This window comes from Phoenix dactylifera, unplaced genomic scaffold (genome assembly GCF_009389715.1).
Source record: "Phoenix dactylifera cultivar Barhee BC4 unplaced genomic scaffold, palm_55x_up_171113_PBpolish2nd_filt_p 000194F, whole genome shotgun sequence".
NCBI classification, from domain to species: domain Eukaryota; kingdom Viridiplantae; phylum Streptophyta; class Magnoliopsida; order Arecales; family Arecaceae; genus Phoenix; species Phoenix dactylifera.
In genome coordinates, this window is record NW_024067718.1 from 55,451 (window position 1) to 71,427 (window position 15,977).

At 35.4% G+C, this 15,977-nt stretch overlaps 1 protein-coding gene across 1 annotated transcript; it reads right to left on the reverse strand.

The window, feature by feature from the left end:
• Positions 1 to 530: 530 nt before the first annotated feature.
• LOC103712309 (probable histidine kinase 2) lies at positions 531 to 5,284 on the reverse strand. The gene is made up of 6 exons (XM_039117238.1): positions 4,787 to 5,284; positions 4,268 to 4,643; positions 3,304 to 3,884; positions 1,937 to 3,148; positions 967 to 1,131; positions 531 to 596 (listed from the first exon to the last, which is right to left on the reverse strand). Exons 1-6 carry the CDS (start codon positions 5,282 to 5,284, stop codon positions 531 to 533), a joined length of 2,898 nt encoding a protein of 965 aa, XP_038973166.1.
• Between the last annotated feature and the right edge of the window lie 10,693 nt (positions 5,285 to 15,977).

A 15,977-nucleotide genomic window follows, 5' to 3' on the forward strand; every position in this document is an offset into this window, starting at 1 on the left:
TGACAACTCAAGACCTCACCCAAAGTGGCTAACCGAAAGGTATTATTTGGATTCTTTGATCCTGTATAAGTATCCAAGATCTACCAAGCAAATAATCAATGTGAGACTAAATACGCGTCCGCACGGATCTTCACACGAACAGTCTCTCCATATGCTTCCATATGTATATACATACATACATACATACATACATACATATATACATACATACATATATATACACTATTGGCTCTCCTTATTGCCTCCAAATGCCAAAGGCCTTATTGTATGGATAATTGAAGCCAAGGTTAAGCTCTCAAACCTCTTTCTATCCTGTCCCCAAATCTAGCCATTACTCATTAAGAGTCATTCGTATCTTGCTCTTCTTTTGCTTCCTATCTTTCGTCCTGAAGTCAAGGTGATAGCAGAATGTTTTAGTTAATTTGAGGATATGAAAATTGCCATTAGTTTCAAGCTTCTGAGTCCTTTTTGTTTTAAACTAATTCGGTGAGTTAGTTTGTTGGATGCAGGAGAAAGTTTGTTCGGAAGCCTCAGAGAACTAGCAGGCCCTCCATCAGATGCAGAATCACAAACTGGACAGCCATCTCAATAAGAGTCTAGCACAGTAGATAGAATGAAGTGATACTGATATTTAGAGCCACTTCATGCTTATTGTTCTTCTATTGAAAGTCACCGAAGTTTGTATTTGTAGATGAATGCTCCCTTTGCACATCACACGCACACAAAACTAGATACAATGCCATGCCCATGAAGTGTTATAATTAAGTAAACACAGTAGTCATAGAACAACCAATTTAAGCAAACAAGGAGAATGTAATAATAGAAAAACTTACAATATTGGTCTGATCTATAGTACAAACAAAGACATAATAGAAAAGAAATGACAGTTCAAATTGTATAGCAATATAGTCGATTCATTTGTTTTAGTTTGATAAGCATTATTGATAGTTTCCAATAGCTCATTACTTTTAGTGGCTTTGTCAAATGGAAATCCATTCCAGCGGAAATTGATTTCCTTTCTTCCTCAGGTGTCGCATGAGCAGTCAAAGCAATTATTGGGATGTGGAAACCATAATAGTTTTCCTCTTCCCTTATTTTCCTTGTTGCTTCATAACCATTCATAATAGGCATCTGAGAGAAAAAGAATAAGATATCAGAAAACTGATTTAGTTAAATAAGACAATTATTGTGAAGGTACTGCAACATAACCATCATCCATTTTATATGAAATAAGAGAGTACAATGCACGATGAGATGCTTATGTGCAAGGTAAGTAGTAATAGCATTTTTAAATGGCTTGCAAGCATAGTGACAAATAAATACATCAATAGACATAATAACAAAAATAAGATAACATAAAACAGAAATACAAGTCGATGCTTAACATGGTATTTAGTGCAAAACATTATAATATGTTATATATGCATGTGTGTGCATTCTAGCAGATAAGAACTATAAAAATTAAGAAAAAAAACTGAAGGGACAAAAATCATCACAAACTTTGTTATTTTATTTTCAGAAAGACTTACCATAACAGGTGGAATTTAATGTACTTTCTATCTGAAAATCAATAAATAGATCCATATGAGCACTTATGTATTGATATTCGGTTACTCTAACGATGATTTCATATGCTGCTACTCAATATACTAAAACAATTTTATTTATTTGAGCAATGGAGTGGTAATGTGTTACCACCAAGGTTTAAATCCTAGACCTAGCCTAGGATCAAGCCCTTCGGAAAGGGGTATCAACATTGGACTCGAGCCCAGTTGATCAATACAGTCAAAAAGTTTTGTCATTCAAAGTCAGCCACTTAGATCCTTATTTTAACTTGGAGTTCTTTATAGAATTTCAAATCCAAGTAGTTATCTTTCTTTTGGACGACAATGATTATTACTAGTATAAATACATAATTGCTACAAATTTTTTTTGCCTCACAATCCATTAGAATAATATCATAAGGTAAAGGCTTTAAATCTCCTTGTGGTTGGGCAGTTCCATTGTGCTTATCAGATGTTCCTCGCAAAGCCTTTGTAACCAAGTCCACAGCATCCCGCCCATTTTCAGCATGTTCAACAGTTGCACCAAGTCTTGAAAGTGTGTGTTTAGCAACCTTAGATAAAATGGGCATATCCTCCGCAAGTAAGATGTTCATGCCACTTAAGGGCGTGTCATCATCCATACTGTATCTCGATCCAGATGTTTTGTTGGTATGTTGGCTTGATTGCGAAGCAAAAGAATTGGACAATAAAGTTTTATCATCCATAGAAGAACCAAGCTCGATAGATTGTTGTCGTTCTTGCATAGTATTCATAATCTGTATTCCTTGTGGATCATCTACATTTGTTCCTCCGAACTCTTGTAAAAGTTTCAGGAGTGCATATAAACGAGAACCATGTAATGGTTTTTGCAAAACAAGATCACATTTCTCCTGATTAGAACTACTTAAATCAGCGGCCGGAGTATTGAAACTGGCCAACCAAACAATCTTGCACTGGATATTATGAATGCTGCTAGTAAAATTCTTCAAAATCGAGCATATTTCTGACATATTTCCACTGCTCAAATCAATGACAATCAAAATGTAAGTTGGCAAACCACTAAAACTTAGCTTCTTCAGACGTTCCTTAGTGGTAAGAGGCAAAGTTTGATCAGCCACATCTACAGAGCTAGAACACCCCTCATTTTCTTTGTTATAATTGAGAGATGTGGTTCTGGACAAGGAATTTTTACGTGACACTGAATCGGGCTTTGCAGAGGCACAAAGACTATTCTTGATCTTTTCAAGTGAAGGATAAAGAAGCTTGTGGTGGTCGATTGCCCATACCTTTACTCCAAGGCTTTCCATCCATCTTTGCATAATTTCTTTTGTTTCACCTTGAATCAAAAGTAGAGAGTGAATTCCTTCCATTTGAAGACCTCTTTTGAATGTCATGGCACGAATTTTTGATTGGGCAGTCACATTTTTCCCAGCAAGTTGAGTACTAGCAACAGATGTATTTCTTGGATGCAACTGAGAATTGGTATTCTCTTCACCATCCAAAGATGCATCACTTGACTTGAGAAAAATGTTAAACCTAAAACATGTTCCTCTTTCACCAGGATCTTTCTCCTTAATGCTAATCTCACCACCCATCAGTCGCACCTAATAATAGTAAACGAAAGTAGGATATCAATTCAACGAACAGAGATATAATCAAGGTAAAGCATAGAAAATTTGCAACAAATTTGTAGGCAAAAAACACAGAAAAAAACTTGAATATACGTTACAAAGAAGCAACAGATATAATTTTTACTTACAAAGGATTGAACTATTCCAAGTCCCAAACCAGTGCCCTCATGTTCTCCAGTAGTTTTTTCTTTGACTTGCACATAGTTCTCAAAGACAGAAGCTCTCTTTTCCTTGGGTATTCCCTTACCAGTGTCCTCTACCTCAAAAATAAATTCAACAGAATCTGGGCCACGCTGAACAGGATTAAGAATTTCCATATTAGTTTCATTCTTCCAAAGGCACCTTGTCAGATGGCTTAATATGCTAGGAAAGCGGAACTCATGGTTCGAAGAAAGTTTAAAATTTTCTAAGCTAGGCTTCTTAGCCCAAGCACGCACAACCACGTGTCCCTCAGATGTGAACTTCACTGCATTGCCAAGTAGGTTATCGAGAATCTGTTTAAGCCGTCGACAATCTCCTTTGACATTTGAACATCTAAGAACTGAGCAATCACAAGGATCCCAAATCACCTCTAGGCCTTTCTTAAGAGCGACAAAATGGAATATGTCTGCTGACTCCTCAAGCACTTGAGCCATATCAAATTCAACCTCTTCTAGTTGCATCTTTCCTGCTTCTACTTTACTTGTATCGAGAACTGAATTTACTATCCCTGTCAAAAAGGTTTCATCAAAAGAAACCAGTAATTTGTCTGTAGAATGTTTTCTTTCTGAATGTTACCAGAGTAACATGATAAATTACTAACAACATGAACTCCATCAGCACAACCCTTTAAGCTTGAATCAGTCGGGTATCGATAGAAAATTTTGATTTGAAGAGGAAGCTAACAAAGTTTTCCAAGATCAAGCATGAAAGAAACTAACAATGGACTATGAGCAAACATAAATGTTTTCTTTTTTTTTTTGAGGGAAAACAAAAATGATTTCTATACATGCATTTAGATTTATATGTATGTACATTTGTATGATGTTGAAAGTGGTTCTGTATTAAATATGCGTGTCTTATCATGAAGAACCAGATAAGGAAACTATATACCTAGAAGTTGTGATGCACAAGTACTCATCTGCTCCAAGTGCCTATCCAATTTGGAATTTGGGGTGGCATCAAGACGACAAAGTTCTACTAAGCCAGTGATGCCTCCGAGAGAAGTACGCACGTCATGGCTGGCACTAGCAAATGCCAAGCTCTTATTCATACTCTTCCGCTCTGCCTGTTGAATCGCCTCCTTTTGCTTGATGAGGCTCGCATATAGAAATGCCTCTTGTATTCGTGATCTCCTCAACAGTTGCAGCATGATGGAACTTCCGACAATCACACCGAGAATCATAAGTGACAGCAGTGAGACAACAACTATCTTCATCTTATGAACGAGGGGAATTACTTCCTTACAGGGAAAAGCAATTACATATACCTAGTAAATAACCAAAATTCGATCAATTTAGAGCAAGGCAAGGCATAACTATTAATGGAAAGGACTGAACTGAAAATGACATCATTTCATAAGAAGAAAGCATCAAAAAGCTTTAATTCCAGGACCAATATCCAATGCATTACCATTCTGATTCCAGAAACATCAAGATGAGCACAACCAAAATTGTATCTCTTGCCCCAAATGCTCAAATAGTTAGTATGAGATGGATCACTGCCTGTGCCTTCAGGGTTATCAAGCTGGCATGAAAAATTATCATGCTTTTCAAGTGGTAAGGTATCACTCTTATCCATTACATGGATTGAAACTGTATTATTACCAAGCACATAGCGAGTATGCGGTGGTCCAGTCTCTGCTATGACATGCCCATCTTCTGTAGCTACATACAAGTGCCCGCCCCGAAGGTTGACACGAAAAATATTATCAACGAGATCTTTCATGGCAATTCCGATGGAAATAACTCCTGATCTGGCCACTGGAGCAGTGAAAAAGAGCATCTGATCCCTAGCTTTGTTCCAGCCAACTCCCCATGAAGCATACCTGCTCTTACCATTTAATGCATCTTGAAACCATTGGGAACCAATTTGTTGTGGAGAGCAAGGAATCACATCTCCATACACCATCCCAGTATCTCGATCTACTGATTGGCTGTACCATTTATGTGCAGCAGAATAATTGGAAGAATCTGAAATATTCGAAAACATCGTGCGCGCCTGGTTCTCATCATTGTAATAAGAGAGAAGCATTCCACCATGTATACCAACATAAGATATCTGTGATATCCATGGCATTGTTGCAAATGCCAGGAACAAATTTGGCGCCACCTGCAAATCGAAAACATCAATTCAGTACCAACCTACTCTGCTAATGGCATATTGCACTCTAATATCTACCTTGTCTGCGATGTTGGAGAATGCGGACAAGTCTCCAATGGAGCTTAGCACCCTGGTGACATGAAATACAGTGGCATTCGCCTGCATCAGGAGATCCGCACGGTCATGGACGTGCGCCAGCAACAACTTGACAGTATCATAAGGATCATCCCGCATGGCGGGCTTAATTTGCTGGGTCATGAGTACCATCACCGAGATCGCACTGACGCCCAGTGCCACTAGAACCTGCATGTGTTAATGATCACAGTAGCATCTAATTCCATTTTCACCTTATTCCATCTTCCAATGCAACAAGGACGAAGGTTATTTTTATAAGCATAGATTAATGGAATAAGACAGTATAGGGAATGCAACCACATGGCCAACTAATCCTATCCGGAACCCTCTCCTAAGAGTATCTCATGAAAAAAAAGGAAAAATAATAAAGAAGAGAGATGGGAAAAAAGAATGATGAACAAAAAGAAGGGATTAAAAAACAATGAAGAAAATGATATTCATGAAAAAGAGAATGACATGGAAAAAAAAAAGAAAACAAAAAAGAAACACGATAAAGAGAGAAAGAATGATGAAGAACGAGAAGCGATCAAAAGAAAACAACGAAGAAAACGATATAGAAAAATCGAAAGAGAAGGATTACCAGAGGGAATATGATCCAGTAATGAAGAAAAGCGTTCATTTTCGCACTCATTCTTGCCTGCATGTCAAAAAGATCAAGAAGAAGAAGAGTAAGAGGATAACGCTGAAAGAAAACTAGATACGCGGCAAAGAAGATAAAGAGTTTTATCTCTCTTCCTTAAGAGCGAAGGATTATGGATGCATTACCTCTTCTTGAAATCTTCTCTCTCTGCTCTTCTTTTTTTTTTCATGCACCTCTTATTTTTTTCCTCTTCCTGCTTGTTTTGGAAATGTATAAATGCTTTATATAAAATTGATCACCAAAAACAACTCAAAGTGAGAATCTTCCCAGATTTTCTTTTTTTAGGTAACAACAGCGATAAGGCCAAAAACGATATTCACCTTCTTAAATATGTAAATTAAATAGGATACAGAAGCAAAACCCTAAGCAATGAGCATGAAATCGTTTAACCCTAGCGCATAGCAAGAAGTCAGTCCTTGGACTCCCGTTTAATTTTCCCCTTGACTCGCGTAGACCGGCAGCGAAAATATTTCTATTCATGCTTGACTCTGAGATGCTGCCACGCGACATGGAGCCCGAGCCCCCCAAACCGTGGGCCCCCACCGGTTCGGTTGGAATCTTCGAGCGGCCCCCGAAACTAATTCTATATAGGTTTCCACGTCCTAGACAACCATGCCAAACAAGAGAGGACTGAATATTGAAAACAAAAGAGTAATCTTTATTGATTTTGGAAGAAAGTATATTGATCTTGAAAAGGCTTTCACCAACAAAGGCATTACCCCATATATATATATATATATATATATATATATATATATATATATATATATATATTCTTGAAGGTTAATTTTTGTGGACCCTAAATTGATATTTGGACCTCTCTGAACAATTAAAGATCTACGAACAATAAGTTTTCAAAGAAGACATGGCACATACAGAATATCATAGACCTTTTTTTGAAGTTATTTTCAGATCCATTCATCCAATTTCCAAGCACTTGTGCTGCTGAATCATTCCCAAGCATCACATGTCATTCACTAAAGTCCTTAAAGTTGGAGAACCAGAAGCAATCTAAACAAACATAAATGTTTGTTCCAAAGTCAAGCCGCTAATTATTAGTGGAGATATCAAGATTAACAAGAGAGATTAGAGAAACAAACCTAATTGAGTGTTGACCACCACTTTCCAGTTTATTTAGTTGAGGTTTAGGTGCACCTTGACCTTTCCTCAATAGCCTATTCTTCTTGTAGTAGCTGTCCCTGGCAAAATTATTTAGCCTCTTGCACACATAGCAGAATTGTTGGGCCCTTTTGCTTTTGATGTGGGTTTGGACCAGGCTTGCTTTTAGGATGGTTCTGGATAAAGTTAGATCTGTATTTACAATTTTGGCTAGTAAACTTAGAATGAGGGTTCTTCTTCCTAAAGTTCTTCCCTTTAGGTTAAACAAATGGCTAGGTTTTGAACAAGAAGGCTTCGACTGGTTCTTGATCAGGTTCACCATAGGGCTATTATCAAAATTCTGCTTGACCTTGAACCTGTGAAGTCGCCTTGCTTGTGGATAAACTCTTAGGCATAACATAGTTGGCTCAAGAAGGAAAGGAATTAACGCTATGACATTAAAGTTTTCTATGAAGAAAGATCCAAATTTTTTGACTTCTCTATGAATTTCTAACCCATGCTTTTGATCATTAATAGCTTTGTTCTTCACCATAAAGTACCTATGGAGTTTGAAAATAGCAAACTGATTAAGACCAGCATCCTGAAGTCCATATTCTCCCTCTGTGGCTTCCCAATGCTTCTTAGCAATTTTGGTTATTAGTTGATAGGTATATATCATAGAGTGAATCAAAAAGGGTACGTAGACTTCTGTTGCAACAATGGAAATCTATGTCTCGTGGGAATCTAGCAAAAGATTCAGATGCAGTGGAAGAGGAGGGTGTTCTGGGATTCTTTATTAAGGCCCAAGCAATATAGGATTGAGAGAGGCTTGATTAGTTTGATCATTTGGATGAAGATACAATCAGTCCCAAAGTGGTCGGCTAATATGTCACTTGGCCTTGCCACCTTTTGAAAAAAAACTACCCATTTAATTTCTTGGATTTGATAATACGAAGGTGAGCACGGGTTACGATTGGCTAAGGGAAGGATCAAAGAAAAAAAGACTTCTGTACTAAAATTCACAAAGATTTGGTGTTAAGTTTTGAAGATTAATATGTCAAATATGATCAATTTGCTTTAAGATTTATGGAATGTAATTTAAGTTAAGATCCCATATTTTAAAACCTTTGTATTTAACGAGTGAAGAGAAGAAAATTAAATTTTTAATTAAGAGTGTAGGTTTCAAAATTTAAATTGATTATCTTTTTAACTTTTAAGTCATCACTTCAGTAAAGCGTTCAATATAATTATGCGCAATAAAATTGAAACAAAGACAAATAATTTAGAATTGATAGATAGCATATAAGCAATTCGAACCAGAGTATTTAAACCCTTAAATAAAAAGTTGTTTCAAAAATTTTAATCACAAACCAATATGTTATCAAGATATTCAGAAAATATAATGTTATATTAGGTGTGTACAAGAGGCAGATAACAGAAATGTGAGCAACACCTAAGCAGGTACATAGTTTTGAGAATTTATATTTGGTACAGCTACTATTTGCAGATATACAGTATGTGTGTGTTACAGAAACTGCAATTGTGTTAAATTTGCAGAATAACACAATAACAATGTGCAGTTAAGCAGAAAAGTATGTTCAGAAGACAATTAAGTATGCGCAACCGATGATTTTGAGATAAAGCAATATAGACCATAATATCAATTTATCAATCCAATAAATTTTTTAGAGATTGTGGAACTTATGTAAACTAATGTATGATGAATTTCAGAATTAATTTTGATCTGAAAAAAAATTTTTCTATTAATAGTTGTTATAGAAACTAAAAATCTGTGCACGCATTAAACGAAGAAAAGTAATCATATTCAGGAAAATAGATGCGAAAGCAATTTTTTAAAATTCAGATATATCTTTTCGAAGTTTAAAAAGTATGTCTTGCTATTAGACTATTGAACAAATAGTATCATAAATATGAAAAATTCTTGGAAAATCATGTTTTAGAACTTGATATGAATATTTTGAAGTTCTTGAAAGGTCGAAACAGGAAAAATTAATGGTGGGCTTGCCAATGTAAAATGACCAAAGATGTAAAAATGTAGAATGAGTTTGTAAAATAACATGAAAACAATGTAGAAAAATGGAGAAGAGAATTGAAGGAGGCCAGAAGGGAAACCACAAACAAGTTGCATGCCGCCTTGTTCATGAATGTGCACGGCAGGGTCATGCTCAGCCAAGTTTCATGCTTGTGCTTGTGGTGTTTAGCCTAAAAACCCAAAAATCTAGCTAGGTCTTCCTAATTGGAGATGGTACCAATGCAAGTAGACTTGCATTAAAATATCTGACATAGGACTAAATAAGAGATCAAAATAAGAGTCTCCATTTCTAATGTTTAAACTTTTCTTGTGTAATCTAGTCTTGTGCCTAATGGCATACAAGGTGTGAAAACTCTTAAAATCATTAAAAACCTAAGAAATTGTTTTATAATTATTAAATAATTTAAGTTTATCGAGCATTGCATCATATAATCCACTATTTTTGAAACTAACAAACTCTCTAAGCTTTGGAGGCTTCAAACCACAAGCTATATGCTCATGCACCAAACGTAGTTGGGCTTATTAAGTTTGTTGTGATGAATTATCATCAGCAAAAGATGTCGAAATTTAGAAGAGAAATAATACTAAATGAGCACATGAATTTCATAGTCCAGTTAAAATGTTGATGTATAACTTTTTTATTCCTTCTCTTGTGGATGATAATCCAGGAGAATCATCGAATTTGATATGAACCACTTTGACCGCTACGTAGACGACTAAAAAAGGTGCAGGAGCTTGATCTGCTCTAAAGCTATAACTTAGGTCCTGTTTGAGGGAGCTGTTAGTAGTAGAGCTTTTGGAAGTAGAGCTGTTAGAAGTAGAGCTGTTTGAAGTAGAGCGTTTATAAAAAGTTGTTTGCTATTTGGTAACTATATTTTTAAAGTGATGTGGCACTTTAACATGAGTTTGGTAAACAAATTGAGAAAGTACTTTTGTGTGACAAAATGACCATAAAGGACATTACCAGTATTATATAACAGAGCATAATAAAATATAATATGTATTAATATATAAATATATGATATAGTATAATATTAATGTAATGTAATATAATATTATTATAATATAGTGCTATAATATTATGTATTATAGAATAATAATTTAATATAATATTAAATTATTTAACATAACATATCAATGTATTATGATATAATGCAATATAATATTATATTTATAGTATAATACAATAATAAATATATAAAATATTATAATTATTAGTGTAAATTAATTTTTCATCCTTCTAATGACCATTTATCTCTCTAACAAATTTTCTAATTAGGTGATAAAATTGGTTAAATAATTACTAATATTTTTATTTATTTATTTATTTAGATCATATTATTTGTCACTCACTCATTATTTTCCTTTTTATTTATTTATTTTATTTATTTATTTTATTTCATTGAAATATAGAGGGGTCGCCGGTCATGGGTGGTGGCTGGCATGGTGGCTGCCACCGTGGGTAGCCACGAGCTCCCAAAACAAAAAAAAAAAAGAAAAAAAAAGAAGAGGAAGAAGGAACACAGGCGGCGTTGAGAGGAAGAAGAAGATAGAGAGGGAGAGGGAGAGGGAGAGGATGGGTGAGAGAGCAAGAGACGAGATGAGAATTTTGGGGAAAAAAGTGTGATTTAAATAGGGGTATTTTGGTCCAAAAAATAGCTTTCCGACAACGTTTTTGGAAAGCTCCAAATTGGAGCTTCTCCCCAAAAGTTGTTTTCAGCTTTCTGCAAAGCTGAAACAGCTTTCCGAAAATTTTATCAAACACCATTTTTTATCTAAAAGTACTTTTGGAGGGCCAGAAAGTGCTTTTTGGCCCTCCAAAAGCTCCCCCCAACAAGGTCTTACTCATATCACATCCGATTGAAGTGCTCTTTTTTTAAAATCGAATAACTTCTTGAGTTTTATAACATGGAATCTTCTCTTAAAGGTATGGCATACCAAGCGATCAGAGCTAAATTTCTTCATTTTGTCTTCAAACGAGCAGATAGGGCTAAGCTTTGACCAAGCATATATTTCAATTCAGAAAAAAAAAAAAAGTAGTTGAAGACAATGTCGATGTAGAAGTTGAGATCTACCTCTTGTAAAATTTTAGCTTTTAATGCTTATTTCTATTAGCCATGTATATTTCTAGAAAGTTATGTCCTCTTTCAACTAGAAGAAAAATACAATCCGAATTCTACAAGAATGAATCTTACTAGTATAGATAAAGACTATGTAATTCAATTTGTTATTCATTAACAAGCGAACACAGACCCTATTTTTTTCTACTTTTCCTAAATTTTCTTAAGACATTCACTTCTTTCTCCTCAATTGGATCAGATGATATCGTGTTATGTGCTTGCTACAACCGATAAATATAATGGAAGAAATAAATATATATAATGCTTTTATACGACATGTTCTTTTATAATAACCTGAGTACAACTAGAGATTACTTGTTTTGATCATTGCTCAGTTTATTGTGTGTATAATAATAAAAAAACCAGCATAATATGAAAGAGAGAACAACTAGTATGATAAAGATAGATAAGTAGTGTTACCAAATGTCTCTAGCATCATTCAGCCAATTACTAACTTTCACGTAGAATAAGCAAAACCAATCAGTAATCGAACTTTAATATTCTTTATTATATCGCCAAACTAGACCTATTCAACCGGCGTATCAGGCCAAGTTCGAGCTTCAGCCTAATGCTTCCCAGGCCCGAGCTTGGTACTTAGTCAAGCTTCAGGCCAGATCTCGGACTTTCTGAAATTTTTTAATTTTTTAAAAAAAATATAAATAAAATATTTATAGAAATTAAATATTTAAAAGGGATCGATAAGGTCCAGAACCTGCGGAATCTAACCGGATGGTCCCACCAAGCAAGTGAGTCTGTCGACCAGTCGAATTTGGTGGGTTCCACCTCTTACTTTCAGTGGGTCAGGTGGGTGTCACTCGGGTGTGACCCGGTCCGTCCTTTTGGCCTCTCAACGAGCGGCAGTATGGCACATCATCATGTATGGGGCCAAATCCCATCGCTTTCTCCTACCTATGGACGTGAACCGAATGCATCCTCCACAGTACAAACATACCTCAGATGCATGTATCTGGTACTGATGAAGAATGATCAAGGGGCCTTGGCAAAAAAAAAGAATGATCAGAGGGCTGTAGGTTTGAGCTTTGTGGCACTTTATTGTGATCATTGGAATAAAGCTGGGGCTGCATTGGGTACGGCAGGAGCCCCACAGGAGAACCTAACCTCTATTATTCCTTGTTTTTAGTCATGGGCAAGGCTAATGGGGTCCAGACTAGGACATGGCTGTTCTTGCATGCGTTTTTTCAAATGGCTATGATGCTGTTTCAGGTGCAAGTCATTGTCAGGCCTTTTACATATTAACTAAACTTTATAGGATTGTCTGATTTCTCTCTTTTTCTTCAACCAAAGTAACAGTTGGTTGGTGAATAAATACCTTCCTTGTGTTAGGTGTGACAGCTGAAACTATGGTGATTGATGTTTGACCATTTCTCGATTTTGATGCAACCTCTAAAGATTTCAAGTTAGGATCCTATACGCAAAGTCTTGTATGGTTGTAAATAGCTGTTCATCTTGGAGAACAGCATTCTGTAGAGTAAAAGTTGCACCATAGAGAATCCTGTTCGAAGGATTTAACCTAGAACTCTAAACCAAATAAGAAGGATATATGTCGAACCTTTTGGATGTTAGGGAGTTACTTGCATACAATGTAATTATGCATAGACGATATAAAAATTAATGGTGTATTTGTCCTAAAATGATGTAGGATAACATTTATCACCCCCACATGGGGGGAACACATCGAATCTTGGACTAAAGTTGGAGAAACTACGTGATAGAACTTTTATTTAGAGAATACTCCTTAGAACAACTACCCTCGATGATCTCTGCCGAGAGCATTGTTCTTCCAAGCAAGTTCGCTAGTCCATCAAATCATCAGAATTATATATATATATATATATATATATATATATATATATATATATATGCATGTGTGGGCATGATAACGATTTATAGAAAATGACTCCTAGCATAAGGGGTAGAAATGATTTTATTTTATATTTCTCTACTAGTGCGACCTAATAGGTAGCAGAAAATATGAGAGGTGGGATATATATGAGTTTGAGTTAGCTCAAAGCTATTAAAATATTGACCAAGTAAGAGTCAGATTTGATTTGTTGGGAGCTCTTTGATAGAACATTCAATCTCTTTCTGAATAGCGATTAACACACATGGGATTCATGGTGCATGCAAATGATTAAAACTTTGAAGTAGTAAATAACTAAGAAAACCAAAAAAATACAATAATGCAATAGGATTGTAAATATTATCAAGTAACCAAAAATAGTACAATAATGCAACAAGATTACAAATATTATCAAGTAACCAAGAGTTCATAGAATAACTTAAATAACAATAGCATTCTTTTACATGCTGATAGAACAAATTATAGTTATATGTTTTAGTTTTGAGAATTTTGCTTTAGAGAGGAAGCACAATGAGCTGCCTAGATATTGTCCTACTTAATACCGCCTACACTAGGTAACTTTCAATACTAGAAACACATGCCTCCAATAGTATTGGGATCTTATATTTAATTAAAAAGAGTCAAGATTTACATGGCATTGTTATATTAAATCAAATATTATTGTGGACTATCCTTTCCAAATGCATATATTTGATTTTTTTTTTTATCGCTAACATCGGGGACAAATATTCCAAAAGGAGAGTTCGCTCTCTATTTCAACATGTATGAATCTATTTATGTATCTATACATGTATATGCATCTGCATACATATTTATATGTGTACATTAATAGCTTAAAATCAAGATATTGATTTAATATTATTTTAATTTAGTGTACTACAAAAGGTAAACCTACATCATTATGTTGTCATCACCGTAGTTGTTGTAAGTTATTTAATGTTATCATGACTCATAGTGCTTGTTGTCAGTAGTTGCTTGCTATAGTCGCCATGGTAATTGATAACAATGCCATGAGATGGTTGTCAATTACATGTAACAATCTTTGAAATCCATGATTTGGACCTGACAACCTTGATGTTGGCCAATGACTTCCACCATTGGTAGCTCTAATGAGAACCAACAACAATTTTCACTATTGAGAAACTTCGACACAAGTCAAGATGCATTTGATTGATCTCACAATATTGCTGTTACTGACGTGGGAAGTTGATTTTCTTGTTGGCCATTACCTAGACATCAAGCTTCCGTCCTTTCCTCTAGGTTTAGAACTATCGATAATATTGTTCATCCTCCTCGAAAACTAAATTATACCAACAATCACGTCAGTAGTGGACCACCAAGTGCAATTATAAGTTTCGATCCAAACTATGGTAGTCCACTTGCATCCCAATTGATAAGAAGGCATTTAACAATATAGTTGATCCAAAGCTATCATTAGATTTGTTTGAATGATCTGCAATTGGGTAGAATTATTCTTTGGACAATGAGCAAATTAAAGCATATAGAAGAGAATTAGGTACTAGTCTCTTTCTGATCAAAGTGGTTGCATCGGCTTGCATGGTCCAGAATTCAATTTAAATGGATATTACGTACGTAAAATCTGCAAAAAACGTTTTTTGCATTTCTTCATTTCCTTAAACTTAGTCTGTGAGACAAAATCATTAGTTTCTCCAAGATAGAGTAACGGCAGAAATGAATGGAGAATCATAGAAAAGCCAACCTATTTGAACCTTTATCCATGGAAAGACGACATTAAATTTGCTTCTTGATGTTTTCTTTGTTTCTCCTCATCCTCGAAGGGGAAGTGCCTCAGGCCCAACTCTACAACTAAAACAACTAAAGGAAGGCTCCATTGCCATGCGTGATCTGGTGATTGGTGATGCAAACCACAAGCACCCACTGTGTATTCCAGTAAATTGCACCACAGTAACAAGGCTGGACCCATATGATTACTCCTATGGGAATGATGGTTCTACCATGCTCTTGTTTCTCATTTGGACATTGTTTTCTGCATGTGGAACGCTGACAAGAAAATAAATCTTGGATTCCATTTCATCATCAATTATTATCATCAATAATTGCTCATCCACTGGTGATATGACTTACTAAATAGTCCGACATAGACTGGAAGCTCTATAATGCAGTAGAGACTCCGGACCAACATATAAATGCAGTTCTTTTTTTTTTTTTTGGTAGCATATAAAATATGAAGGTCTTTACATGACAACTCTATCATAAATTTTATTTGAAAAATTCTTGATATCACTCATCAGATCACCACTCTCTTCACTAATTTTGTAGAAAAATGGGTGATTAAGTGTTTTCTCGGAACACATGAAGGTCACTTATTATTATTGAACCACACCAATTCCCCATTGCTATATTCATGAAATGCATACAAATTATACTTTTGTCAGGTGACAGGAAAGACTGGTGCAACTCATGAATTTGTTGTCGAACACGATAAGTTGATTGATTATAGAGATGCCAAGTTAGTAGTTTCAGGTCTATTGAATTTGTTGTATGCACTTTACTGGCGCATGAAAACATTTTTCATATTGAACTGGTGAACT